Here is a 27,920-nt window from a genome sequence, read left to right as displayed (position 1 = left end):
TCTGCCCTTAAAACAATAACAGAATCTAGGTGGCTTATAAATAAATGAATTTTTCCAGTACAAATTGACAACTGAATCTTAAAAGAAATATAACACACACACACACACACACACACACACACACACACACACACACACAAAATTTCAAGTGGCTTTACCTTCATGATTTGTGACTGAAGCTTGCCCTCTGCTGGCAAGAGCCAGCTTTGCACACTCCTACCATTTTCCTAGACATTAAACTGAAATCAACCTCACAGTTGGAAGTGTACCTTCTTACTCCGATATAATTGCTAGATTTATTTGTTTGATAATTTTGGAGTCACTAAAGCCATAAATACATAGCTCGTCTTGGATCTCTCTGGAGCAGGCATATGTTTCAGTAGGTAACGTACCCAGTTCTACCAAGCAGAAAGTTAAAGAACTACATATACATGTCTGCTTTTTTTTTTTAATTACTCTCTCTCTCTTTCTCTCTTACAATTTTATTTTTAAAAAACAGATATACATGTATAGATTTTTAAAGACATTTTAGCATAAAACTATAAGAATATAGCTTTTGTCAGTACTTGACTTTTTTAAGGTTTGATACTATGCATTGAAATCTTACTAGTTACAATAAGCATAAAGTACATGTAAAAATGTAACATGGAAATACTCAAATTTTTTGTGGTGTGTATAGATTAAACATAATAATTTTTAAATAACAAAAATTGCTACAAGGCTACCTCTTAGCTCTTAAGTTATTAATGATTTAAGGTCTAGGTGTACACCACTCTGAGAGGGTGCTATACACTTACTGTTTTTTTTTTCTAAGAAGGGCTGAGGATTCCACTTTTTGGCCTTTTTTTTTTTTTTTGAGCTTCATGTGGTCTGTGAATTGTTTCTTGGGTATTAAGATCTTTCTGGGGCTAGTATACAGTTATCAGTGACTGCATATTATGTCTGTTCTTTTGTGACTGGGTTATCTCACTCAGGATGATATTCTCTAGATACATCCATTTTCCTAGGAATTTCATAAAGTCATTGTTTCTAATAGCTGAGTAGTACTCCATTGGGTAAATATACCATAATTTTTGTATCCATTCAACTACTGAAGGACATCTGGGTTCTTTCCAGCTTCTGGTTATATAAATAAGGCTGCTATGAACATGGTGGAGCATGTGTCCTAATTGTACGTTGGAGTATCTTTGGGGTATATGCCCAAAAGTGGAATAACTGGGTCTTCAGGTGGGACTATGTCCAGTTTTCTGAGGAACCATCAGACTGCTTTCCAGAGTGGTTGTACCAGCTTACAACCCCACCAACAGTGGAGGAGTGTTCCTCTTTCTCCGCATCCTCGCCAGCATCTGCTGTCATCTGAATTTTTGATCTTAGCCAATCTGACTGGTGTGAGGTGGAATCTCAGGGTTGTTTTGATTTGCATTTCCCTGATGACTAGGGATGTCGAGCATTTCCTTAGGTGCTTCTCAGTCATTCGATATTCAATTGAGAATTTTTTGTTTAGCTCTGTACCCCATTTTTTAATAGAATTGTTTGATTCTCTGGTATTCTTTGTATATAATGGGTATAAGACCTCTATCAGATGTGGGATTGGTAAAGATCTTTTCCCAATCTGTTGGCTGCCATTTTGTTTTCTTGACAGTGTCCTTAGCCTTACAGAAACTTTGCAATCTCATTAAGTCCCATTTCTCGATTCTTGATCTTAGAGCACAAGCCATTGGTGTTCTGTTCAGGAAATTCTCCCCTGTACCTATATGTTCTAAGGTTTTTCCCACTTTCTCTTCTAATAGTTTCAGTGTACTTGTTTGTATGTGGAGATCTTTGATCTACTTGGACTTGAGCTTTGTACAAGGAGAAAAAAGAATTTATTTTCATTCTTCTGCATGTTGACTGCCAGTTGAGCCAACACCATCTGTTGAAAAGGCTTTTTTTTTTCCCATTGAATGTTTTCAGCTCCTCTGTCAAAAGTCAAGTGACCATATGTATAAGAGCTCATTTCTGGATCTTCTATTCTGTTCCATTGATCTACCTGCCTATCTCATTACCAGTACCATGCGGTTTTTAACACAATTGCTTTGTAATATAGCTTGAGGTCAGGGATGGTGGTTCCCACAGATGTTTTCTTGTTGTTGAGGATAGATTTTGCTATTCTAGGTTTTTTGTTATTCCAGATAAATTTGCAAATTGCTCTTTCCAACTCTATGAAGAATTGAGTTGGAATTTTGATGGGGATTGCATAGAATCTGTAGATCGTTTTTAGTAAGATGGCCATTTTTACAATGTTGATCATGTGCATGGGAGATCTTCCTCAATTTTCTTCTTCAGAGATTTGAAATTCTTGTCATACAGGTCCTTCACTTGCTTAGTTGGGGTCACACCAAGCTATTTCATATTGCTTGTGACTATTGTGAAGGGTATCTTTTCCTTAATTTCTTTCTCCACATGTTTGTCCTTTGAGTAGAGGAAGGCCACTGATTTGTTTAAGTTAATTTTATATCAAGCCACTCTGCTGAAGTTGTTTATTATCTGTAAAAGTTCTCTGGTGGAATTTGAGGGATCAGTTAAGTATACTATTGTGTCATCTGCAAATAGTGATATTTTTACTTCTTCCTTTCCGATTTGTATCCATTTTATTTCCTTTTGCTGTCTAATTGCTCTGGTGAGGACTTACAGTACTATGTTGAATAAGTAGGGGGAGAGTAGGCAGCCTTGTCTAGTCCCTGATTTTAGTGGGATTGCTTCAAGTTTTTGACCATTTAGTTTGATGTTGGCTATTGGATTGCTGTATATTGCTTTTATTATGTTTAGGTACAGGCCTTGGATTCCTGCTCTTTCCAAGACTTTGAACATGAAGGGGTGTTGAATTTTGTCAAATGCTTTCTCAGCATCTAGTGAAATGACCGTGTGGTTTTTTGAGTTTGTCTATATGGTGGATTACGTTGATAGATTTCCATATATTAAACCATCCCTGCATACCAGGGATGAAGCCTACTTGATCACGGTGAATGATCCTTTTGCTGTGTTCTTGGATTCAGTTTGCAAGGATTTTGTTGAGTATTTTTGCATCAATGTTCATAAGGGAGATTGGTCTGAAGTTCACTTTCCTTGTAGGGTCTTTGTGTGGTTTAGGAATGAGAGTTATTGTAGCTTCGAAGAATGAGTTAGGTAGTGTTCCATCTTACTCTATTATGTAGAATAGTTTGGAGAGTATTGGTATTAGGTCGTCAATAAATGTCTGAAAGAATTCTGCGCTGAACCCATCTGGCCTGAGCTTTTTTTTTATTTGGGAGGCTTTTGATGACTGCTTCTATTTCTTTGGGTGTTATGGGATTGTTTAGATGGTTTATCTGGTTCTGATTTAACTTTGGTATCTGTTATCTGTCTAGAAATTTATGCATTTCCTCCAGATTTTCCAGTTTTGTTGAGTATAGGCTTTTGTAGTAGGATCTGATGATTTCTTCAATTTCCTCTGTTTTTGTTGTTATGCCTCCCCTTTCATTTCTGATTTTGTTAATTTGGATACTCTCTCTTTGCCCTCTAGTTAGTCTAAAGGTTTATCAATCTTGTTAATTTTCTCAAAGAACCAGCTCCTGGTTTTGTTGATTCTTTGTATGGTTCTTTTTGTTTCTACTTGGTTAATTTCTGCTCTGAGTTTGATTATTTCCTGCCATCTACCCCTCTTGGGTATTTCTGCTTCTTTCTTTTTGTTCTAGAGCTTTCAGCTGTGCTGTCAAGTTGCTAGTGTATGCTCTCTCCAGTTTCTTTTTGAAGGTACACATATCTGAGTTTTCCCCTTAGTACTGCTTTCATTGCATCCCATAGGTTTGGGTATGTTATGCATTCATTTTCATTAAATTCTAGAAAATCCTTAATTTCTTTCTTTATTTCTTCTTGACTATGGTATTGTTGAGTAGAGCATTGTTCAGCTTCCATGTGTATGTGGGCTTTTTCTTGTCTTTGTTGTTATTAAAGACCATCCTTAGTCCATGGTGATCTGATAGGATGCATGGGAGTATTTCAATCTTCTTATATCTATTGAGGCTTGTTTTGTGACTGACTATATGGTCAATTTTGGAAAAGGTGCCATGAAGTGATGAGAAAAAGGTGTATTCTTTTGTTTTAGGATAAAATGTTCTATAGATGTCTGTTGATTCCAATTGGTTCATAATCTCTGCTAGTTTCACTGTGTCTCTGTTCAGTTTCTGCTTCCATGATCTGTCCATTGATGAGAGTGGGGCTAAAGTCCCCCACTATTACTGTGTGTGGTGCAGTGTATGTTTTGAGCTTTAGTAGAGTTTCTTTTATGAATATGTGTGCTCTTGTATTTGAAGCATATATGTTTAGGATTGAGAATTCATCCTGATAAATTTTCCCTGTAATGAGTAAAAAGTGACCTTCCTTATCTTTTTTGATAACTTTTGGTTAAAAATGTACTTTATTTGATATTAGAATTGCTACTCCAGCTTGTTTCTTGGGGCAGTTTGCTTGGAAGGTTTTTTTCCCAGCCTTTTATTCTGAGATAGTTTCTCTCTTTATCTCTGAGGTGAGTTTCCTATATGCAACAAAATGCTGGATTATTTTTATGTATCCAGTCTGATAGTCTATGTCTCCTTATTGGGGAATTGAGTCCATTTATGTTAACAGATATTAAGCAATAGTGATTGTTGTTTCCTGCTACTTTTGCTGTTAGGCGTAGAATTATATCTATGTGTTTTTCTTCTTTTAGTTTTCTTGCTTAGTTATTTTCTTGCTTTTTCTAGGGTGAAGATTCCCTCCTTGTGTTGGGTTTTCCATCTATTATTCTTTGTAGGGGTGTATTTGTGTTCAGATATTGTGTAAATTTAGTTGTCCTGGACTATCTTTGTCTCTCCACCTATGGTAATTGAGAGTTTTGCTGGATATAGTAACCTGGGCTGACATTTGTATTCTCTTAGAGTCTGTGTGATGTCTGTCCAGGATCTTCTAGCTTTCATTGTCTCTGTTGAGAAGTTGGGTGTAATTCTGATTGGTCTGTCTTTGTATGTTACATGTCCTTTTTCCCTTACTGCTTTTAGTATTCTTTCTTTGCTTTGGGCACTTGGTGTTTTGATTATTATGTGTTGGGAGGAATTTCTTTTCTGGTCCACTCTATTTGGGGTTCTATAGGCTTGTTTTATGCTCATGGTCATCTCATTCTTAAGGGTAGGAAAGTTTTCTTCTATAATTTTGTTGAAGATATTTACTGTGCCTTTTAGTTGCTATTCTTTGCCCTCTTCTATTCCTATTATCCTTAGGTTTGGTTTTCTCTTTGTGTCCTGGATCTCCTGGACATTTTGGGTTAGGAGCTTTTTGTTTTTGCATCTTCTCTGACTGTTTTGTCTATGTTGTCAATGTTGTCTTCAGCCCCTGAAATTCTCTCTTTCATCTCTTATAGTCTGTTGGTGATGCTTGTGTCTGTGACTCCTCATTTCTTTTTTAGGTTTTCTGTCTCCAGAGTTTTCTCTTTGTGTGTGTGTGTGTGTGTGTGTGTGTGTGTGTGTGTGTGTGTTTTATTGTTTCTATTTCCATTTTTAATTCCTTCACCTGTTTGGTTGTGTTTTCCTGTAGTTCTTTGAGTGATTTTTTTGTGTTTCCTCTTTAAGAGCTTCTATTTGTTTATGTGTGTTCTCCTGTGATTGTTTAACGGAATTATTCACACTATTCTCTAATATCTCCATCATCATTATAAAGTATGATTTCAAGTATGAGTTTTCTTTTTCTGCAGTGTTTGGCAATACACTAGTTACTGTGGTGGGAGAGCTGGGTTCTGATGTTGCCAAGTTGTCTTGGTTTCCATTGCTTAAGTTCTTTCGTTTTCCTCTTGCCATCATGTTATCTGTGATTATATGTGGTCTTGGTGTCATTTACTGTCACCTGTCTGTCCTGTGCATCTGAGGGCCTGTGGGCTCAGGAAGAAAATTGCTTCTGAGTGTTTGGCTCTTTGTGGGCAAGCAGTGAGTTCTGGTGGCAGTGACTCAGCTCTGTCTTTGTGGGCTCAGGTGTGGGAGCTCTGTGAGGCTGTTCTGGGAGCTCAGTCCTCTACCCACAGGTCCTGAGTACTACTGGAGGGGACCTTGCCCTTTCTCTAGGTCAAAATGGACCCTTTTCCAGAGAGCACAGTACTCTCTGCTCTCTGAGAACTCCTGGTGTGCTCTCCCTGGGCCTATGTGTCAGGCTCACCTCTGGTCCAGGTGTAAGAGGGCCTGTGGAGCTGATCTTCAAGCACCACCTTTCCCATGCAGACCCAGGTTTCCTCCAACAACGGCCTGGGCCTTACTGTGGGCTGGAAAGGAACCTTTTCCACAAGCACCGCCAAGCACTCCCTGCACTCTGGGTGCTCACATTGCAACCTCATTAGGTCTGTGCCCCAGGTTGTCCACTGGTCCAGGTGGAAAAAAGCCTGTGTATCTCACGTCTGCTTTTTTTTTTTTTTTAATGTACCCAAATCCTACCAACTGAGCATCGTTCATGGGCTCCTACTTTAATAATTTGTTAAGAAATATAATTGCCTTTCAGCAATAGCTCCGAAGGACAGAGAGTGAGACGCCTGCAGTGTGCAAAGTGCATTCTGGGAGAGAAGATAACTCTACAGAGTCAAAAGAAAACACTGGTGCTCATGTTCCTGACAATTCCTTGTAGATACAGCCCCTAGGTGCTGCCATTGAATATTGCTTGATTTGGAGTTTCTAAAACATATAGTTCCTGAACCATGAAATGATTTACACAGAGTAACCATCTGGGGCCCAATCTTCTAAGTATCCGACCATTTACTTCATTTATTAAAAATATAAAACAAACACTTAAAAATATCTAACTCTAAATTGAGGAGATAGCTCAATGGGTAAAGAACTTGCCTCACAAGCTTGAGGACCTGAGTTTGAATTCCCAGGACCATGTAAAGCCAGGTTCAATAGCACACACCTATAATCTCAGCAGCTCTGGGATGGAGAAGTGGGGAAGTGGAGACAGGAGATTCCCTGAAATGTAAGAACCAACCAATCTTGCACAATGAACAAAGAAATGCTCAGACACATAAACACATCCAAAAAAATATTTTAAATACTTAGTTCCACTGAGCCATCTCTCCAGCCCCCAAGATCTTTTTTTTAAGGGTGCTACTACTTTTTATATTCATATCTTTTGTTCATATCATATCAAATTGCAAGAACAACTCATTAAATTCTAGTGATGGGAAAGGCTAGCTTGCTGTGAACACAATCGCATGAACTGAGAAAGAGATAAAGATTATTTTCTGACAATAATATTAATTTTTATTTTTATGCTTTTAACATTTATTTAGTTGTTGATTGGCTGGTTCATTTTTTGACTGTGCATGCATGTGTGGAAGTCAGAGAACAACTTTCAGGAGAATGACTAAGGTTCCAGATGTTGATCTCAGGCTCCACGTGGGTGTATGCTTCCTACTAAAACAAATACAAGTAAGACACTGGCGAGTTGTCAGATTTCATTGGATCTAGAACGAAGACTGGGCTGGGCCCAGGCAGGGGATACACTACCACTAGTAGAAAAAAGAGCAGCCAGTTTTTGTGGCCATTTGAGTATAGGGTGTTCATGAAGGAAGCTGGGAGACAGCAGGCACAACTCTAAGAGGATAACCACAGGAAAATGGGAAGAATCCTCCAATGTAGCATCAACCCAGCTTCATCAACCTGGATCCAGGTCAGCTCTTCCCTCAAGTAAGGAAGGCAGGGGGAGGGGGGCTTTCTCTGCTGAAGAACCTATTGTGGAGAATGTCTACTGTGGATTGATGTTAAGGTGGTATATAATTGGACAGTGGAGAGGTAGGCGGAGAAAAGATAGAAAAATGCAAGTAGAATAGAGAGAAAAAATTAAGATGGAGCTGGGGAAAGCTCCTGGTGGCTGTAATCGGACATAGGTAGATATAAATATTTAAAGGAATTCTATAGGTCTTTATCTCATATGGAGGGGCAGTTACCGGGCTTTGAAGTGATATTTGTGATGGGTGGTGGAGGAAAGAAGACGCCGGGGTGGTAATTCCACCCATGGCGGAGGCAGTAGGGCAGGTGGAGTGAACCGCCTAGGAAGGAAATCTCGTGAAGAGTGTATCTCGTGGACCGAGTGACAGAAACCGTGTGTACAGCTCCCTACACTAGAATGGCATCTGGGGAGTGAGAACATGGATGCCGATAAAGAGATAAGCCAGTTCATCATTAATATTTACTGCAACAGTCTACTGCTCTCTCTTACTCCATAGCCAACCAAACAAACCACTCGTTATCTAGAGGTGAGAAAATCTGATAATCACCGAGAGAAAAGAAACAACAGTCCCAAAAGTGATCCAGATATTGAAGGAACCTGTGTTTCTTCTTGCTTTTATTTTAGACAGGCTGTCTTACTAAGTTTCTTGAACTAGACAAGTAGCCCAGCCTGGCCTCAAAGCAAACCTTTTCTCCTAGCTTCCTGAGTCTTGGGATTATAGACATGTGACACTAGATAGTGATTTTTACAAAACAATCGTTAACATATTAGAAAACAGGGAAATTATAGCAAAAAAAAAATGCATTAAAAGGAATCGAAAGGCGTTCCAAGACTGAAAAATACATTGTCTACAGTTAAGATTTTATTTAATATATTCAACAGATGGCATGAGGCACAACATAAAGAAAATTAGTAAAGTGAGAGATCCACTAAAGCCGTCAATGGAAAATGTCCAAAATAGCATCCAGAAGACAAAAAAAAAAAAAAAAAAAGAGTTAACAGGACAAAGCTAAAATAGAGGACAAGGGTAAAATTTTATTATTTTCATGATTGGATTCTTACAAGAGAAAAAGAGAAAAGAATTGGGTAAAAATAATAGATTTGAGCAGGTGGTTCCAAAACTAATGAAGATTAATTATCAATCAGCAGATTCAATAAGCTTAGGAGATCAGGCAAGTGTTGTTGTTGGTTTGGTTTGGGGATTTTATTTGGTTTTGGGGGGGCTCTTTTTTTTTTTTTAAGTTTTGACTCTTACCTCCTATGCCTGGACTCAAGCAAGCCTCAGCCTCAGTCTCTCTGGCAAGTAAAACAATACCTACCCTGCATGGGTGGTCTTTGGGGTTTTTTCCTTAATCAGAGGGTACACAGTTTGTAGGGAAACAGTGGATGAACAACTAGGTTGCACTGTGGATGAACTAGATTTACTTAGAACACGCAAGGGATGTTCAGAAGGTGTCTGCAATAAACTATTATGTGCTACACATACTTGCAAATGGCTTTTTAAAGTCTCAGAGGTTTGGGTCAGATAGACATGTAATTACAGAGAGAATGGCAGAGCGGAAGTCACTTTACTGACCTCTGAGGGAAAGTGAATGACTGTGTGCAAGACCATTATGGCACGTGCTTGGAATTCCTACCGCATCACCACACAACACACACCAGCGATTTCTCAGCTTCCTGCCCCCAGGAGTATAAAACCTGGTTTTCAATACCACACTGTCCTCCTGAGGCAGGGTACCATAGAGGATTATGGTGACTGGAAGCCCTGCTCCTTCAGAACTGATCATCTTTCACTGCCAACACAAGGACCTAATTGAAAGGCATTGAACTGTTCTCACTTGGGGCTAGTTGCTGTATCCCCAGACACCTCAACCAAGGATGCCAAGGCCAGTAATGAGGCTGTGATGACATAAGGCCAAAAGGACACATAACCTTGAACTCCTGGCCTCCCCACTCCCGGAACTAAATGAAGCTGCTCATAAATCCACTATCAGCTTCAGTTACCGAGCGAAAAAGAAACTTCAATTTTTAATCTAACTTTGTTATAAAGTATACTCTTTGGGTGGTGTTAGTAAAGGGGGAGTATTAATCCTGTTGGAACTAGATGTCCCAAGTTGGGATGGTACCCAAGGAGGGCTTCCCCTTCTCCTCTAATAAGGGGAGGAAGTGTTGGAAAAGGGATTTGTAAGAATGTGACTGGGAGAAGAGGAGAAGAGTGGGCTGCAGTCGAGAGTAAAATGAGTAAATAAATTAAAAAAGAAAAAGAAAAGGGGCAGTGGTTTCTTGGCAACGTTTAGAGATGTAATTTTGAAAGCCACAAGGAAAAAATACATCTATATCCTCATTGTGAAGCTCAACTCTTCCTTCAGAGGCCCACAATTGTCTGAACCAGTGTGTTCTACATTCTCTACTGGGGCACCTTTATTTCTGCGTTTAATGGAACCAGCTTTGCTCTATCTAGGTTGGCCCTGAAATTCATTTCTTTGTTGAAACCAACACCCCGGGTGTTGCCTGGGTGGCCATCTCTAAAAAGGTGTATTGTGAAGTTGTGTCCAGAGGCAGGTGACTCTTCTTCCCACCTGCTAACTACTAAGCAAGGCAATGCTTACACCCAGAACCCCTGAAGTCTTTTGTCTTCAAGTGGCTCATTCCTTGTTCAATTCCCTTCATCATAGCACTTAGTAGCTGACACCTGAGGGTTTCCAATCCGGGCCCTGTGCTCTTTCCCCCTGAAGACTGTCACTTCCCCCCTCCCCTTCCTTGGTCACCCCCACCCCTGCTTTAGCCACTCTTCTGTCTTCTCTAACCTACCTCTCCCACTCTCGTTACCCCACATTGACTTCATCTCCCCCCCCCTTCCTGCTCCCTCCATCCAGCTCTCTTGCCTTATCTCCTTGCTTTTCCTGGTCTCTCCCCACGCCCTCTGTGTGAGACGCTATATGGCTCCAATACCTCACAGATTTGAGGAATGTACTTGTCCCTGAAGTAGCTCCTTAGCCTGGGGGTAGCATTGCGTAGCGAAGCCATGGTTAGAAGCAGGAATGAGAAACTGCGTTTTGTAGGTTACTGCTGAGCACGTAGCGGAGGAGGAACGCGTCGGGGCGTTGCCTGGCAACCAAGGAGGCGGAGCCAAACAGTTCCAGTCAGTCTGGAGATGAAGAACCCGGCGGGGAGGGGCGGGGCGAGTGAGGAAGGGGCGGGCAGAGCGGGGAAGGGGCGGGGCGAATCGAGGGGGGGCAGGGCAGGACCAGCCCGGCGGGGTAAAACAAGAGGGCGGGGCATAGCTAGGGTGGAGAGTCTTGGGGCGGAGCTAGGGGCGTGACTCACGCGGGGAAAGCCCGGGTCTCGGTCCAGGAAAAAGATGCACGCACTAGGGGCATCCCGTGTGGCGAGTGAACGGCACCGAAGCGCGCAGAGTGGGAGGGCTTCCGATTTTAGCAGGGCGGCTTCCGGAAGGCGGAGCTCCAACCCCATTTCCTTTCTCTGGGCTGGTTCTGGCCCAACTGCACCTGCGTGTGGCCCTGGCTTCCCGGCTCCCAGCAGCTTGGTAGCAGCAGCATGGGCGGCGCGCGGGACGTGGGCTGGGTGGCAGCGGGGCTGGTCCTGGGCGCCGGCGCCTGCTACTGTATCTACCGGCTGACTCGGGGACAGCGGCGAGGCGGGCACCGACTGCGTCCTTCGCGGTCCGCAGGTGAGGCAATGGGCTGCCTGGCAGGTGGACTGGTTCGGGGCTCCAGAACCACCTCAGGCCAGGCTGGGTCAAAGGTACCCTAGACACTCGCTACTGCATGAAGAAAAGGGCTGGAGGTAGATGAATCTGGAAGTCCAGGTTGCCTTGGGTGGGTCCTTAGCAGCTTCCCTGCTCCCACTTCTTTGTTTAAAATAAGGGCTCAAAACATTTCCAGAAGTGCCCTATTCCCTCGGGCTTCAGACCTAAGAGCAGAGGTTTCTCCACGCTAAGTAGATTGTTTCTCATTTTAAAGTTTGTCCTGGGCCATTGTGTTGATACCAAAGAGATACCCCTTACTGTGAGAAGGTTCTTAGGGGCCTCAAGCTCATGTTGGAACTTTGCACGCAGCTATGTGGAGAAAGGATTCCTGAGGTGCAATTCTGCCAGAACCTGTTCTGGGAGGTACCTTTGAGTCATCCATAGCATCCCTGCAAAGTAGAGGATGGGGGGATGGAAATAAGAACTTCAGTCTACAGGAGACACACCCTTCCAAAAGGATCATTTAAATCGTGAAAAGTGTTGGGGAAACTATATGAAATAAAATGTACCAACCAAAACCAGCCCAACTCAAAGGTGGAGAAATGTATTTGTTTTTAAATTGAGTAATCATTAAAACGTTTTACTGTCATCATTACATGTAATCTGCTAATGCAATACCAAAGACAGAAATCTCATCTCTGTATACCTAGGTCTATACAAAATAAACAGTAGTTTGCCCTTAAAACAAGAGGACTCGACAATACCATTTTCCACACTGAGAGTTCAGGCAGTTATTGGTGGGAGCTAATTGCCTTTCCCTAGAACGAAAATAAGGCACCATTAAAGGCAGTTAGGAAACACGTCTTTGGGTTGTACAACTAGCATTTACTTTTCAAAATCTGCACTTATTAGAAGGGACCAGGAACAACTGTGGATTCATAGTCCAGCCTTCCATTTCCTCCAGGAAATGCTGAAAGAAAGGGAAGTGCACAGCACCTTTCCCTCTACTCACAGAGGAAAGCAGTTTTTTAAAATAGGCATTTGTAGGGGTTTTTTTTCCCCCTTTGTCAAATATTTCTATACAAGAATAATTTTGTGGCTTTTTGTTATCTTTGGGTTTTGTTGTTGTTGTTTCTTTGATTTTGTTTCTGCCTTTTTAAGGCAGAACTGATGTATCCCTGGCCTGGAACTCACTGTATAGCAGAAAACTTGAACTTCTGATCCTCCTGTCTCTGTCTCTGGTTTGCTGGTCTGATAGCATGCCCCACTACACTCTGGTACTGGGAAGGAAACCAGGGACAGACAGCTTTAAAGATAGACTGCCCACAGCCTTCTTCCAAAGCTCTATCTACCCTTGTATTTGAGAGAGATCTACTGTTGCCTTAAACTGTTGAGAATGTGAAATTCCTCTTGTGAAGTTTGTTGGTCCAATAGAGGAAGGTGTTGCCTGACTAATCACAGCACTGGCTGGCTGAGGTAGGAAGACCAAGAATCAGTACCAGTCTAGGCCAACCTGTCTCCAAAAACAAGTGTATTTCCCAAACAAAGACTCTCTGAGACCACTGAAAAAGATGGAGATCGTATCAAATCATTCAGCTTGACATAAGAACCTGACTCATAGGGTATTAACTCATTCAGTCATTACTAAAGAAAATCTATCAGGGAAACAGTATAGAGGCCAGGTGGACATATGTGGAGAATTAATAGAATTATATGCTGCTTATTGCATTAATACATTTTTAAAACTAAATATAGTGTATAAAAGTCATTAAAATAGTATGTCTGACAACTTGTAACATTAATAATAGAAGGAAATGTTCCTAAATTGATGGAGAACACGTAACCAAAAGCCAAAGGCAAAGCTACTTTAGTTAAAGGTATTCAATATTAAAGCATTAATTGCATCTCTATTAAGGGAGGTGATGTCACAGGTACTTAGCATTGTCCTGGAGTCCCAAGTATCTTGACCAGAAAAAAAAAAAAAATCATAGAACTCATTAGTATTTCAGAGGAAGCAAAATTATAGAAAAGGGAAGAAAATTCCAATTTGTAAATGACTCATTTTGAGTCAGAAATGCCAGCGAGTTACCAAACATGAGATATAAGCTGAGCTACAGAAGATATGCACTCAGTGGATTCTTACAACTAAGTACTGTGTGCAAGAACTCACTATAAACTTAATTGAAAAGATTGCATTCCTAATGATTTCTAAAACTCAGAGTATATCTAGCAGGAAGCCCAGATGTGGATAAACCACACAGTACCGCTCTGGAAACATGATTGAGCTGTTTCCATAGGTTCCCTGCCTTTTAGACCCTTAAAAGGATAATTAATCATTACACCCTTATCTACTGAGTGCAAAAAGCAATGCCATCGTGAGTCAATGTTCTTTAGGCAAATGCCCAATCAGGTAGGTGTACCTGATGTTTAAAGCAAGACAGAGTGCTGTCAGCATTAGGGGTGCGTGCTGTTTAAATGCAGTATCTAGCTAGTATGTATCATGTGACCATCAGCTAATACTTGATGGCTGTAGGCCTTTGTTTCCTGCAAAAACTCAGAATGGCAGGAGTGTCTTCCTCCTAGGAATGCCAAATGATATAAAACATATGGAGTAGGGGGTTGAAGAGATGGCTCAGCAGTTAAGAGCACAGAGTTCAATTCCCGGCAACCACATGGTGGCTCACAACCCAGTGTAATGGGATCTGATGCCTTCTTGTGTGTCTGAAGACGGTATACTCATATACATAAAATAAATAAGTAAATCTAATATATATACACATACACATAAACATACACACACACACACACACACACACACACACACACACACACGGAGGAGGAGGGGGCAGCTAAAGTGCTTAAAACAATGCCAGGCAGCCATCTGCAGAGCCTCTATTTTGCCTGCCTACTTAGAAAACACTTAACATTTTCTTTCTTTATCCTTTCAGACTCTGGCCAAAAGAAAAGTGTAAGCATGCTTTTTAACACACTCCACCTTCCCAGTCCTCAGTAGCTCCTTCCCCTACCATTGGACAGTCTTTGTTGCTAACACCACATGCATTCTTCAAGCCATGGCCTGCCTTCCTTCCTCTTCTCCCATCTCCTCCTTCCTAGCAGATGCCAAGATTTATAGCTTGCCTGCCTTGTGGTTTTTCTCTCAAACATTATGAAAATTGTCCCTGAGCTTTAAAAAAAAAACAACAACAAAAAAAAAAAAAAACCAAAAGACTGTGTCTAGCATCAGAGTATGTGTCTGAACATTTCACACCTTAAAAACAAAACACATCTCTGGTGATTTTCAGTAAGTTCTGAATGGCCTTCTTCTTATGCAGAAGACCTAACCAACGGCTCCTATGACGATACTTTAAATGCGGAACAGCTTGAGAAACTTCTGTACCTGCTGGAGTCAACTGATGATCCTATAATTACTGAAAAAGCCCTGGTCACCTTGGGAAATAACGCAGCCTTTTCCACTAACCAGGTAAGCCTCCTCACTCAACACTGGTAGCTGTGGCCCGTACTTGACCCTCGGCGCCTGTCCTCATGTGACATGACCACTTGTGCTCCTAACAGTATGTGCTTCCCTTTGCTTCAAAAAGCACAGCCAAATAATGACACAGAATGTCATTTCTGAGAAGCTGGGTACTAACATCAGGTTTGTTCCTGTTCAACACGAAGCAGAGAGTGGCCTTTAATCAGAGTTGAGCGATGCCTTCCTGAAACAGCGAAAGCCGCTAGCATGTAAGTATTTGCTTTAATGAGACAGCTAACCTTGGTGGAGAGGACCTGGTGCAGACGATCCTTCAGTGGTAACCACCAATCCGTGTAAATGGCTGAGACCCAAGAGTGTAATTTGAATGTTCTTCCCCCTCAGAGCATGAGGAATAACAGTTTGTGGTTTTGGATTTTTTTTTTTTTTTCAACACTGCTTCTTGTTAACATTCACACCAATGTAGATTTATTTTGAGCTAAAAAAAATTTTAAAGATTTCTCCACTACTTGGAGAAAGCCATGCATTTAAGATGATTATACAATGTATGCATATATCAAAACATACAGACTAATCCATTGATACAGAGGTGTGTGTGTCTGTGTGTGTGTGTGGTCTGTTCATGGATCAGTTAAAACAAAGGGAGCTAGGTCAGTGGGTAAAGTGTACTGTCCCGTGTAAAAACCAAGCTTGGTGCCATGTACTGTGTACTTGAATCAATTAATGCTACTCAAATTGATCCTGGCCACCCCAATGTTTTGGGTTCCCGAACAAAGGGCACAAGCACGAAGCCTTTACATTTGGATATGTCTAAACAGCTCAGTGGCTGGACCACTTCTTAACCTCCATGTGGCTGATGTACCGTCCTCCAATATTCTTGAGTTATTATTTACTAAAATCTATATTCCATTTTTGCTGCCCCTGGCCGACTTGCAGCTACCTCAGCTGCATTCCCTGGCGACTATCTCTCTGTCTTCTGTAGCTCTTAGGCCCGGTGCCTCTCTTCCTTTCCCCAAATGGTAACCAATTTCTCTTCAGTCCCTTGCCCAGGAATCCTAAAAGTCCCACCTCTGCCTACCTGCCCAGCCACTGGCCACCAGCAACTTCATTTACCAATCAAACCCAACTGGGGTCAGGGTCCCTCAGTGTCCTATATGTGGATATGTGGGTTCTTGTGCAATTTGGGGGAACAGATTAATATAATACAAGCAACATTAGATCAAATCCACAAACACATGGTAATCCAAACACACTAGGGAAGCAATGACAGGTATTCCTCAGGGTTCATTGGCTTAAGTGTAATCAAGCCCCAGATCCTAATGAGAGGCCCTGTCTCAAGAACAAGACAGCTTCTGAGATACTGTAAGTATCGAAAAAGATATTCACGAACCCTCCATCACTGAGCCATATGGCATTAGCAGGATATATTCATCTCAGCAGCAGCCACCTCCTGGCTCTCTGGTCCCTGTGGTGATCTCTCTACCTCTCCATAACTATGTTAGCCACCCTCTCCTGGCTGTCTCTCTGCCAGCCAGAAACTCTGTTCACAATCCCTGCAGCCGAGTAAACCCATGACTCTTGAGGTCCCAGGAGTGGCTGGTCCCCCATTGCTCTGCCTCGGACTCTGCTCACATTCCCCACAGCTGCCCCCTATGGTCACCGTCCCAACTGTCCCCAGCCCGACAAATCCAAAACTCCAGAAACTTGTAACTTAACAGTCATATTTATCTCAGTAAATTTACGCTCCACAAGACGTCCACACAATAAACTTAGAACCAATTGATATGATAGAATCTGCCCACCTAGACAAGTCAAATCAACCTATACAAACCCATTCCTTAGAAGATACTCCTAACCACCTGTGCCTATTCAGAGCTTCACAAAGGTGGGTCATCTTCATCTTCCTCCATCTTTCCTCTCTCTTGGCTTCTCTCCCCTTTCTGAAACCATCTCTGCTTTACTTTTTACTGCCCAATCACAGGCCTTATCTTCTCTTGTGCCCACCCTCCTTTAATTTCAACTACACAGTACTCATATATGTGAACATGACCCCACATACACGGATATTCCCACCCACCCCCACATATCAAAAGAAGAGTTGGTAGATAATAAGTAAATGAGTAAAGGTAAAACCTGAGAAGACAGCTGAGGAGGTCCGGTGCTCATTTACAAACACGGGGATCTGAGTTCGGAACGCAAACCAGAAAAGTCAAGAGCTGATGATGCATCAATAATAATGCATCGGGTCGCAGTTAACCAAGAAGGATCTTCTTCATTTTCCCTGTGTCTTGCATCCCTTGTGTGTGTTACATGGGTCCCTATGTGTCTCTGCCTGGGGTACGCTCATGAGTGATGTCTGTGCCTACAAAGATCCTCACTCTTTATTTATTGAACAGTGTCTTAGTCAGGGTTTCTACTGCTGTGAAGAGTTACCATGGTAATTCCTATAATGGAAAGCATCTCATTAGGGCTAGCTTACAGATCAGAGGTTTAGTCATTATTGTCACAGAGAGAAGCATGGTGGCATGCAGGCAGACATGGGGCTGGAGAAGGAGCTGAGAGTTCTTCATCAGGATCAACAGGCAGCAAGCAGGTAGGGAAACTATGAGCCACTAGGCCTGGCTTGAGCATCGGAAACCTCAAAGCCGGCTTCCAGTAACATACTTTCACCAATAAGGCCACACCTACTACAAGGCCACACCTCCTAATAGGGTTTCCCCTGTGGACCTGTGGGAGCCATTTTCATTCAGACCACCACAAACTGCATAGAAAACATCAAGTGAGGAAGGAAGAGACACTACAGAAATCTGTAACAGTTTTTATAAGGGGTTAAGTTATTGGCCCTAGCTGATGCCAAGTGACCCTGATAATAAACATTGTTTCTCAGCCAGTATCCATAAATAGTTACTTTCAGATTCTGTGTTTGCTGCTTTCAGCTAATGATACATATGTATTGTTCTGACTCAGCTCAGGCAACTAACTGAAGAATTCAGCCATGCATTTGTTTAGGTTGTTAACATTGATCGCTGATTGTGTGGGAAGCCCAAGGCAAGGTTGGTTATATTTTTGTCTTAAAGCAGGTAGAAACAGTTTGAGTATATAGTAAGCTAGCAGTCTTAAGTGACTCCCAAGTGTATTACTAACTTTGGCTATTAGATCCAGCAAAAGATCAAGTCTTAGAATATAAGAGGTATTTCAGAATGTTTCATGTTCACATTTTGTAAGTTCCAGCCAATAAAAGAGCTGTCTCAAAAACATAAAAAGTAATAAAAAGAATTGACAGCTGAGGTTGCCCTCTGTGCACAAACACACACACATATACATACATACACACACACATACATACACACACATACATACATACATACACACATACACACACATACATACATACATGCACACACAAACATACATACATACACACACATACATACATACATATACACACACAAACACACACATACATTCACAAACACACACACATACACACACACATACATACATACACACACATACACAAACGCACACATACTATGTTTCTTAAGTCAGAAAAGATTCTAAAAGGAAGATTATGAAGATTGTCTCCCTGGTGTTGATTTTAGTTGCATTTCTAGGTGCATACAATCAGTAAAAGGTGCATATTGAAGCTGTGGTCCATTTTTTCCTCTCTCTTAGGCCATTATTCGTGAGTTGGGTGGCATCCCAATTGTTGGAAACAAAATCAACTCCCTGAACCAAAATATTAAAGAGAAGGCTTTAAACGCACTAAATAACCTGAGTGTGAATGTTGAAAATCAAACTAAGATAAAGGTAAGTTGTCTGGGATAAAAATCCAGGCATCTGTACCAACGAGAGCGAGCCAAGAGCAGGCAGTGAAGCCAACTGCTCTGCAGCCCTGCGTAACAACCACCTTCAAAGAAACAGAAGCCAGTTGTGACAATCTCCTTTTTTAAAATTTACTTAACATTTTATGTCCGTGAGTACACTGTCACTGTCTTCAGACACACCAGAAGAGGGCATCAGATCTCATTACAGATGGTTGTGAGCCACCATGTGGTTGCTGGGATTTGAACTCAGGACCTCTGGAAGAGCAGCCAGTGCTCTTAACCACTGAGCCATCTCTCCAGCCAGCTATGATCTTGTACTCACTGTGTAAGGTTGTCTTGTATTACTCAAGTGTTGATTTCTGTGCCAGCGAGAGCTGAGCACTGTGGGAAGCATCTCTGGTCTCTGTTTTGTAAACCTTCTCCATCACCTTCTGATTGGTTTAATAAAGAGCTGAGGTCCTGTAGCAGGGCCGGAGGGGACAGGAAGGGCATTTGGGTGGAGATAGGAACTCTGGGAAAGCTGCAGGTGCAGGGACACCAGGCAGACACGGAGGAGGTCAGCCACAGGGAGACTGGGACAGAGTGAGAGGTAGAGGTAACGGCCATGTGGCCTAGAGTAAGCAGGTTAATTAAGTAAGAGGAGCTAGCTGCGAGGTAGCCTTGCTCCAACCTAAGCTTTCATAAACTGCAAGTCTCTGCGTCATTACTGGGAGCTGGCGGGTCTCAATAGTCTGACCGTGGAAACAAGAACAGCGCTGTCCCCTAGGCGCTGCTGTAGGTGGGTTTCTGTTTAATTCAGGTGTGCTAAAAAAGTGAAGCCAGATGTGCAGTGCACACGCCCCCCCCCCCCACACACACACACAGGAACTCTGTAAATAAAGAAACTCGGTGTTTTTAAACTCAGTTTTGTGGTACAAAACAGAGACACAGACAGAGCGTTGCTGCTCATCAAAGTAAGCCGAGGAGGAGGGAGCCCTCTTAAGGTCGTTAGGAGAAAACTCCCCAGGAGAGGGGATAAAAGGTGAAGATAAGCAATTGATAGGAGATGATTGTTACACTCAGACGCCGCAAGTTCCCAGTGCCTCAGTCAGAGGTCCAGTCCACCCTCATAGGGTCCCAGTGCCTCAGTCAGAGGTCCAGTCCACCCTCATAGGGTCCCAGTGCCTCAGTCAGAGGTCCAGTCCACCCTCATAGGGTCCCAGTGCCTCAGTCAGAGGTCCAGTCCAGCCTCGTAGGGTCCCAGTGCCTCAGTCAGAGGTCCAGTCTACCCTCGTAGGGTCCCAGTGCCGCAGTCAGAGGTCCAGTCTGCCCTCACAGGTCCACCCTCGCATCAAGCAGGAGTCAGTGCTGGGTTCCTAAGTGTGATTCAGAGCTTAAACAAATCTCCGAGTCCTTACAGTGTCATGGCCACACCTTTGGTGGCACAGATGTGGATTGTCTCACAAACATTAATGATGTGTATTGCACAGTTAGTCAATCATCGCTACTTAAAATTAGGAAGTTTTCTTGCATTTTATAATTTTTGATGGCATTCAGATTTAGTAATGATTTTTTTCTAATCTGGAAACTCATGCATGAGATGCAAGTGCTACCAAATGCTTCATTGCATTTCACCATTGGAGGCTAATAGCAGTGTGGGGTCACTCACATACATGCATGCACTCGCTTCACTACATGAGAGCGGTCTTGAGCTAAATTTAGGCCTTCAATTCTCAGCACAGTGCCAGGTTATTAACAAAGGCAGCTTTCAATAAAGCGGTCACCAAAGTTGGAGGGCCAGACACAGATGCCATCTTTCCCGAAGAACCCGTTCATCCCTAGCAGTCAGCCGGGAAAATGGCCGCTCGGTAGAAGTTTCTGGAGAGCTGGAGTTGCTCAGTGGTCCTCTCTTGCCTTCAGATATACGTCCATCAAGTGTGCGAGGACGTCTTTGATGATTCCCTGAACTCTGCCGTGCAGCTGGCTGGACTGAGGCTGCTGACAAACATGACGGTCACCAATGATTACCAGCACCTGCTCAGCAGCTACATCGCCGGCCTGTTCCACCTGCTACTTACCGGAAATGGGAGCACCAAGGTAGGATGTGCGGCAATCAGACTGCGATTGGACTTCCGGTTCCCGTGTGGCGGCATGCACCTTGAATCCCGGCACTCAAGAGGCAGGCAGATTTCCGTGAACTTGAGGTCTGCCTAGTCTAAGTAATGAGTTCCAGAGAGGAAAATATACATACGAAATGCCAGCCCATAGTTCAACCCTGTGACGGCCTCCTGAAAACAGTGGTGCCTTTGATCCCAGCAGAGGCGGATAGATCTGTGTGAGTTCACAGTCAACCTGGTCTATATAGCAAATCACAAGCCGGACTACATAGAGAAACCCTATATCCAAAAGAAAAAATAGTCCACTTAACGTATATAAAAGTACCAACAGAACCCCAAGAAAGCACATTACTTTATCCCTAATATTGAGTTTCGGAGTCGGTTTGTGGAGTTCACGTGCTATGTCCCTTGCCTCAGGTAGGTGGCCATTTTCTGAGAATCAGTAAAATCATGTTCTTCTGGGATCCCTGGCGTCATTACCCAGAAGTAGGAAGTAAAAGGATTCTGGGAAGCAGAGACAGGAAGTCACAGCTTACGTTTACCTCAGGTTTGACCCGTTTCCAAGATTAGCATACAAAGTAACAGGTTCCATTGATTTCATTTTTATATGTGGTTTATTTTATTTAGAGTTTGTTTTCTTACTCCTCCTCCCCAGCTCCCTCCCCCCTTGACCCTGCTGCCCCCACTTAGCCTTCTCCTCCCCAGGACCCTCTCCATCTTCATGTCACTGCAGTCACTACATTGTCATCGTCGCTGGCACGGTTATTACATGTGGAGGTCAGATGACAGCTCGCAGAACTCAGTTCTCCTTCCAACATGTGGTCCCAGTGACTGAACTGGTTCTCAGGCTTGGTGGCAGGCCCTTTGCCAGCCCCGTTTTAGTTTGTTTTTTTTTTTAAACATTTTTTTTAATTGGTGTATATGTGTTTATGGTGGTGGTATGTGTATGTGTGTGTTTGGTGGATATCTATGTTTATGGTAGATGTGTGTGTGTGTTTGTTCATGGCGTGTATGTATTTATAGTGTATGTGTGTGTTTATGGTGGATATATTTTTGTATGTGTGTGTTTATGGTGGATATATGTTTGTGTTTATGGTAGGTGTGTGTGTGTGTTTATGTAGGTTGTATTTGTGTGTTTATGGTAGGTGTGTGTGTGTGTGTTTATGGTAGACGTGTGTATTTATGGTAGATGTGTGTTTATACTAGATTGTATTTGTATGTATGTTTATGGTAGCTGTGTGTGCGTGTGTATGTCTGTGTATGTATGTTTATGGTAGATTTTGTGTGTGTGTGTGTGTGTGTGTGTTTATGGTGGATATGTGGCATGAAGCATATGTGAAAGTTAGAGTGCAACCTTGTGTAATCATTTTTCTCTTTTGGCCTTTCAATGGCTTTGGAGGATCCAACTCCTGGGCTGGCCTCAGTCTCTCTGTGTAGTGGAGGCTGACCTTGGGCTCCTCATCCCAACACTTCTGAGTGCTGGGGGCACAGGCGTGCACTGCTTGCCTGGTTTTATATCGTCCTGAAGATGGCACCCAGCAGGTGCTCTGCAGCCGGGCTGTGTCCCCAGCCCTCCACCACCCTCTTCTCTGTTGAAATCTTACTCCACAGGTGTTAGGTGAAGGGACTCAGATACAGGAAGGCTTGTCCAGTTGTACAAATGCAGGGGGCAGCAGGAGTGAGGCTGGCCACCAAGACCTCAGGAGACACCTCAGAAGGTCTGAGTAAATCTCCTGTGTTAAAGTACATAGGTTAGCTAGTTGTAATGGTAAACTTGTGTTCTTGCAGACAATTGAAAGCAAAATGCATGGGTATTTGATAGTATTGGATGTGATTTTATTTTTAAATTTTATTTATTATTTGCATATATGATGGGAAATAGATGTGTGTCACGGTGTGTATATGGAAATCAGAGGACAACTTTGTTTTTTAAGACTTATTTTTTTTTTATGTATATGGGTGTGTTTTTGTCTGCATAGTAGAAGAGGCCATCAGCTCCCATTACAGATGGGGTGGGACACCATGTGGGTGCTGGGAATTGAACTCAGAACATCTGGAAAAGCAGCCAGTGCTCTTAACCACTAAGCTATCTCTCCATCTGGGGACCTGAACTGGGTCTGGTTGCCTGGCTTTTCCTGCTGAGCCATCTAGCTGACCCCAGGTTGTTCCTTCCTTCCTCCCTTTCATCCTTCCTTCCTTCTTCTTTCCCTCCCTCCCTCCCTTCCTTCTTTCTTTTTTTCTTTTTCTTTTTTGAGACTACATTGTGTCCTGAGCTGGTCTTGAACTCTCGACTCTCCTGTTTTTGCCTCCCAGATGCTGAGACTTGTAAGTTCCACTGTTGGCTGCATCCGTATTTAGGAAGGACCAATAGGACCTTAAGTGTCTGAGCATCTGAGGACTTCTGGGGCTATCAGGCTATAACGTCTGTAAGGAAGTGCCTCACAGTAGTTCAGTGCTTCTGAAGTGTTTGTGGATTTTCTGCATGTCCTGTAGCCCAGCTTCTTTGGGTCTAGTCCAAGACATGCCCAGGCATTCAAAATTAACTATAAAACAGCCTAGCTCCAGCAGTGCTTCTCCAGCTCCAGGCTGTCCCCAGCCCTTCTGCATCTCTCTCCCTGGGGGAAGGTGACTTGAGCATTTTCCTCTGTGCTGTAAAGTGACTACTATATGCAGAAACCTCTCCCTGCAGCTGCTCCACCCAGAACCCAGGAGGAGCTCTTAACTCAGTTCAGAGGCAAGCAAGTGTATTTGGATCTGTATGTATGTGTCTCAGGTCTGGTTGATGACATCTACGGTGTTTTAAAAGATGACTCGTGTCGTTTTGTTATGTTCTTACATCACATTGCCTAGAATTTTTCTAGAATAGGAAATTAAACTTCTAGTGGGAGCCTGGTCACCCATCTTTGGCGTTGTTTCTCCATAAAAGCTGAGTGTAAAGTTCTAACTTGCAAATGAATTTTCTCATAGTGGTCCATTTGCCCGTGCCTGTCGTGGGTGCTCCTCGGGATGCCCCGGGGTGACTTGTTTCCCTTGCGGGTGGTGAACGGGTGGTGAACTCGCTGTACTCTAACCGTCTGTGTTTGCACCATTGACCCAACAAATATAAAATCCCGGCAAGTGTTTGCTCTCTGCAGTGAGAGCCAACAGCTTAAATGTCTGGGGTCACCACAAGGTGGCGCCTGTGGCAAGAAAGGGGGAAAGGCCAGAACTTGAATGTTTCAAACCGAACCTATAGAGGACAGCAAGGTCCCATTTCAGACACTAACCAGCTATTGCTCTTACAATGAGCAGACCTTCAGGGTTTCCCCAGGTCCACCTCCTAGGTTCAAAGCTGTCTCATTACACAGCTTTTGCTCCTGTTTTTCTGTTCCCGGCCTGATTGACTTTACAGGCAGGCACATTATTCTCAGACTGGTATTCGTATTACTGACAGCATCATGCCCGTCAAGATGTCCCAGTCGCTCCTAGGAGGACACTGAAGGGTCACAAGTCACTCTGGCTGTCCTAAGAGTCCCTAATTTCCCTAGAAGCACTGGAAAACATGATCCCGCATAAAAAGGTTGACAAGACTCCCACTTTGGGGCAGGATGGGCCTCTAGCCTCATGGCTTTTGCTTTTACCTTGTTCTCTTCTGCACTGCCTGACGCTTTACCACGACCACGTGTTCATTTTATTAAACTCAGAAGGTAGTAAAAAGGAGATTAACTGAAAGCTCTGCCATCTTCATTTTAATAATTAAGTTCACGTGTGACCAAAGGCGGGGTAGTTGTGCAGTATGATGTGGTGTTCTAGGTCCAAGGTAGACCTGGGTAGGGTGGTGTTTGCCAAGCTCAGGGGACCCTAAGTTTGATCTCCATCACCCTCCCCACAAAGTTCTATGGTGTCTTTTGCCTGTTTGCTAAGCTGTAAAAACGTGCATGCTGGTTCCGTCCTGGGTCTAGCAAGAGGTGGTGTTGTTTCTTCTTGGCTTCCGTACCCTCATCGTCCTCCCTTTCATTTCAGCTGTCGTGGGAAAATGTAGGTTAGTGTTTTACAGAGAGACATCCTGAGGCTGGAGAGGTGTCTCAGCACTTAAGAGCATATGTTGCTCTGGCAAAGGACCCAGGGCTGGTTCCAAGCACCCACATAACCATTGGGACTCCAGTTCCAGGGACTCCAGTACCCTCTTCTGACCTCTGCGGGTCACACATGATACATATACATATATACAGTCAAAAAGATGCATGCGCAGAAGTCTAAACATTTTAAGACATTCTAATTATGACTAATTTTTCAGAGATAAGAATGCTAGCATTTTAATTAGCTATTGGATCGTTTTGATATCACTTTCCATTTAAAGGACCCTAGTGTTTAGTGGTGGCGACCAAACTGTTCCAGAATTGTAAAAGCGCTTAGGAGAACTGAACTGAGCTTTGAGAGATCTCTGTTCTTTCAAAAACCAGATTCTCCTTCCCAGCACCCATAAGGAAGATGATTTAAGAGCTGGAGAGATGGTTCTATGTGTGAAGTGTTTGTTGTGCAGTAGGGAAGTCAGAAGTTCCGATCCCAGTACCCTAGAAATGCGGTTCGGGTGGCCTGCCTGTAGCCCCAGCTCAGGGGGTGTGAGACAGGGTCCCTAAAACAAGGTGGCCAGACTAGCTGAATTGATGAATTCTGGGTTCAAGTGAGGAGCATGCTTCAGTGAAGAGCAGGCAAGGAGACTATGGCCTGCCCATGCACATACATGTGAGTGTGTATACACACATGTGCAAACGGGGGAAAGGATGATTTAATGTACACCAGACTTATAGCACAGGGAAGACATTTGCTGAGTTCTTACTGTCTCCCAGCAGCTGACCCAGAGAAGGGAGGCTTAGATGGCACTGATTGTAGAGGAGCCGAGCAGAGACTTCACAGAGAGGCCGGAGCTAGGCCTTGAGGTGCAGACAGGAGTTTGTGAGACCGTGGGGTGAGGATGGCATCCTAGGGAGAAGGGTCATGCTTAACCCAATGTTCTGTTGGCAGGTTCAGGTTTTGAAGCTGCTTTTGAATTTGTCTGAGAATCCAGCCATGACAGAAAGACTACTGAGTGCCCAAGTAAGTAGACTACCTGCCTGGTTCGTAAGTGTACACACACACATAGTGCACATATAAATACACTGCCTGCCCGGTTCGTAAGTGCACACACACACACAGTGCACATATAAATACACTGCCTGCCCGGTTCGTAAGTGCATGTATACACAGATTACCTACCTGGTTCATTAATGCACACATAGATTTTGAAAAATGGATCTGGAAAGGTTTGCCCAACAACATTCACAGGAACTCTTTCTGAATATTAGGCTTATTTTGTTTTTGAAACCTTCTCTGTGACACCAGTAAACTCTCCGTCTCTGCCCAATTTGCAGCATATTTCTGTCGCTGCATTTTAAATTTTGGTTTGTCTTGCCCACATGCACCTCAGCATCTGCTCAGACTTCAGTGTTCCGTCCGTGGGTGCTTCCTGCTGAGCTGAACGCAGCACCATCAACTACAGTGTTCCCATGGAATCAGGAGAAGCAACCATGTAGCGAACTAGGGAGATTGCTGGAAACATGTAATAAATCGTAGAAACAGTCCCTGTGCGCTGAAGGCCAAGCAGTGTGGGGGTGACTCAAAATTCTCTGCCTGCAGAAATAGAGCCATCTGCTCCCCCCGTTCCCCGAACTGTGTGTAGGTAGTCATACTGATTGAACTAATGAGTTCTTACAAAAACTGGATAGATCCTAAAATGGTTGGTTTCCCAAATGGCTACACTCTAGGGTTCCAAAGAAATCTTAGTTTTTCCACTAACAAAAAACTCACCTGTAACATAAGATAAAATTACACATGTGTAAGTTAGGGGTCGAGGTGGTTTGCCTGGGGTCACACTTTTACAGTGTTAACACTGTTTTCTCTTTCAGGTGGATTCTTCATTCCTTTCCCTTTATGACGGCCAAATGCCAAATGAGATTCTTCTTCGGGCTCTTACGCTGTTTCAGAATATAAACAATTGCCTCAAAGTGGAAGGCCGGTTGGCTAATGAGCTTCCTTTTGCCAAAGGGTCATTGTTTTTCCTGTTGTACGGAGAAGAATGTGCCCAGAAAATGAAAGCTTTAGCCTGTCATCCTGATGTGGATGTGAAAGAGAAGGCTTTAGCAATAAAGCCGAAATTCTGATTGGTTGCTTCGATTTTCCTCAAAGAATCAGAGAGTAATGCAGTCTTAAGTCAGAGTACAGGAACGTGTACCTTCCTTTAAAAGGGTTCTTTCAGCTGATGGGGTTAAACAATACAAGCCATTGTAAGCAGCTCTAATCCAGCATGATGTTCAGAATGTTAGATCTGGGAGTAGTTCAGATGTGGGGGTTGGGGACTGAGTACAGTCTGGAACCTCCAGAGGATGTGAATCACTTCTGGGGCAAACATCTCGTTATGATTGTGGACGAACTAGCCATGCCCTTTGGGATTGTTTTGAAGGAGTCTACTGCCCTGAAATGAATATGAGGGTTAAACTGAAGAGACTTACTGAGGTGTTTAATGGTTTCCGGACATGAACTGAGTGGCCTTTGTCTGTACAATCCTAACTCCTGGGAGTGATTTGCAGTTGCTCATGAGACAGCGTTAGGTGCTGAGTTGAAGACCAGAGCTGCTACAGCAAGGGCCTCGTGCCTCAAAGCAGCGAATACCACAAGTTCGAGTCCACCCACCACCCCCACTGTACTGTTCATCATGAGACTCTGCCCGCAGCATTTCTGATCCGTAAGACTGTACTTCCATTTGCAAGGGAACCTTTTCTTATTCCTCAACCCCGTGTGTAAGGTACTGGAGAACAATCTGAGTTTTCACACACAGACCAAGCGGCAGCCCTTTAAGATGCGTGGAGAAATACGGCCACGAAATGGTTGTATTTAAAAACGTGTTGTAAAGCAATGAATTAGGGTCCCTGGGGTTTTTTTTCTTAATGATAAAATACATTTATACATGGACAGGACATTTCTAGAATGATACAAACTGGGATTTCTTTGTGTACCTGTTTCTA

The 27,920-nt window shown here is 43.2% G+C and overlaps 2 protein-coding genes across 3 annotated transcripts in view; one reads left to right on the top strand and one right to left on the bottom strand.

The window, feature by feature from the left end:
* The window catches only part of FBXL13 (F-box and leucine rich repeat protein 13), a gene marked incomplete at both ends in the record, with an annotated part of 170,544 nt that extends 159,759 nt beyond the window's left edge, over window positions 1-10,785 (bottom strand). Inside the window, one exon of the mRNA XM_080936361.1 lies at window positions 10,711-10,785. Coding sequence (XP_080792487.1) covers window positions 10,711-10,785 — 75 coding nt within the window. The remainder of the gene's footprint in view (window positions 1-10,710) is intronic.
* A 529-nt stretch (window positions 10,786-11,314) lies between these two features.
* Window positions 11,315-27,875, top strand: ARMC10 (armadillo repeat containing 10). 2 transcript variants are annotated; one of them, XM_080936413.1, is made up of 6 exons: window positions 11,315-11,449; window positions 14,800-14,948; window positions 18,633-18,767; window positions 20,684-20,860; window positions 25,885-25,956; window positions 26,805-27,875. In XM_080936413.1, the coding sequence occupies exons 1-6, from the start codon at window positions 11,317-11,319 to the stop codon at window positions 27,057-27,059; spliced, it is 921 nt and encodes a 306-aa protein (XP_080792539.1). In that variant the 5' UTR covers window positions 11,315-11,316; the 3' UTR covers window positions 27,060-27,875. The 2 variants fall into 2 exon arrangements, with proteins under 2 accessions (XP_080792539.1, XP_080792540.1); XM_080936414.1 differs by lacking the exon at window positions 18,633-18,767.
* Window positions 27,876-27,920: the final 45 nt, after the last annotated feature.

The sequence above is a fragment of the Micromys minutus genome, assembly GCF_963924665.1.
Source record: "Micromys minutus genome assembly, chromosome: 23".
In the NCBI taxonomy this organism is placed as follows: domain Eukaryota; kingdom Metazoa; phylum Chordata; class Mammalia; order Rodentia; family Muridae; genus Micromys; species Micromys minutus.
This window is presented reverse-complemented; position numbering and strand designations above follow the sequence as displayed.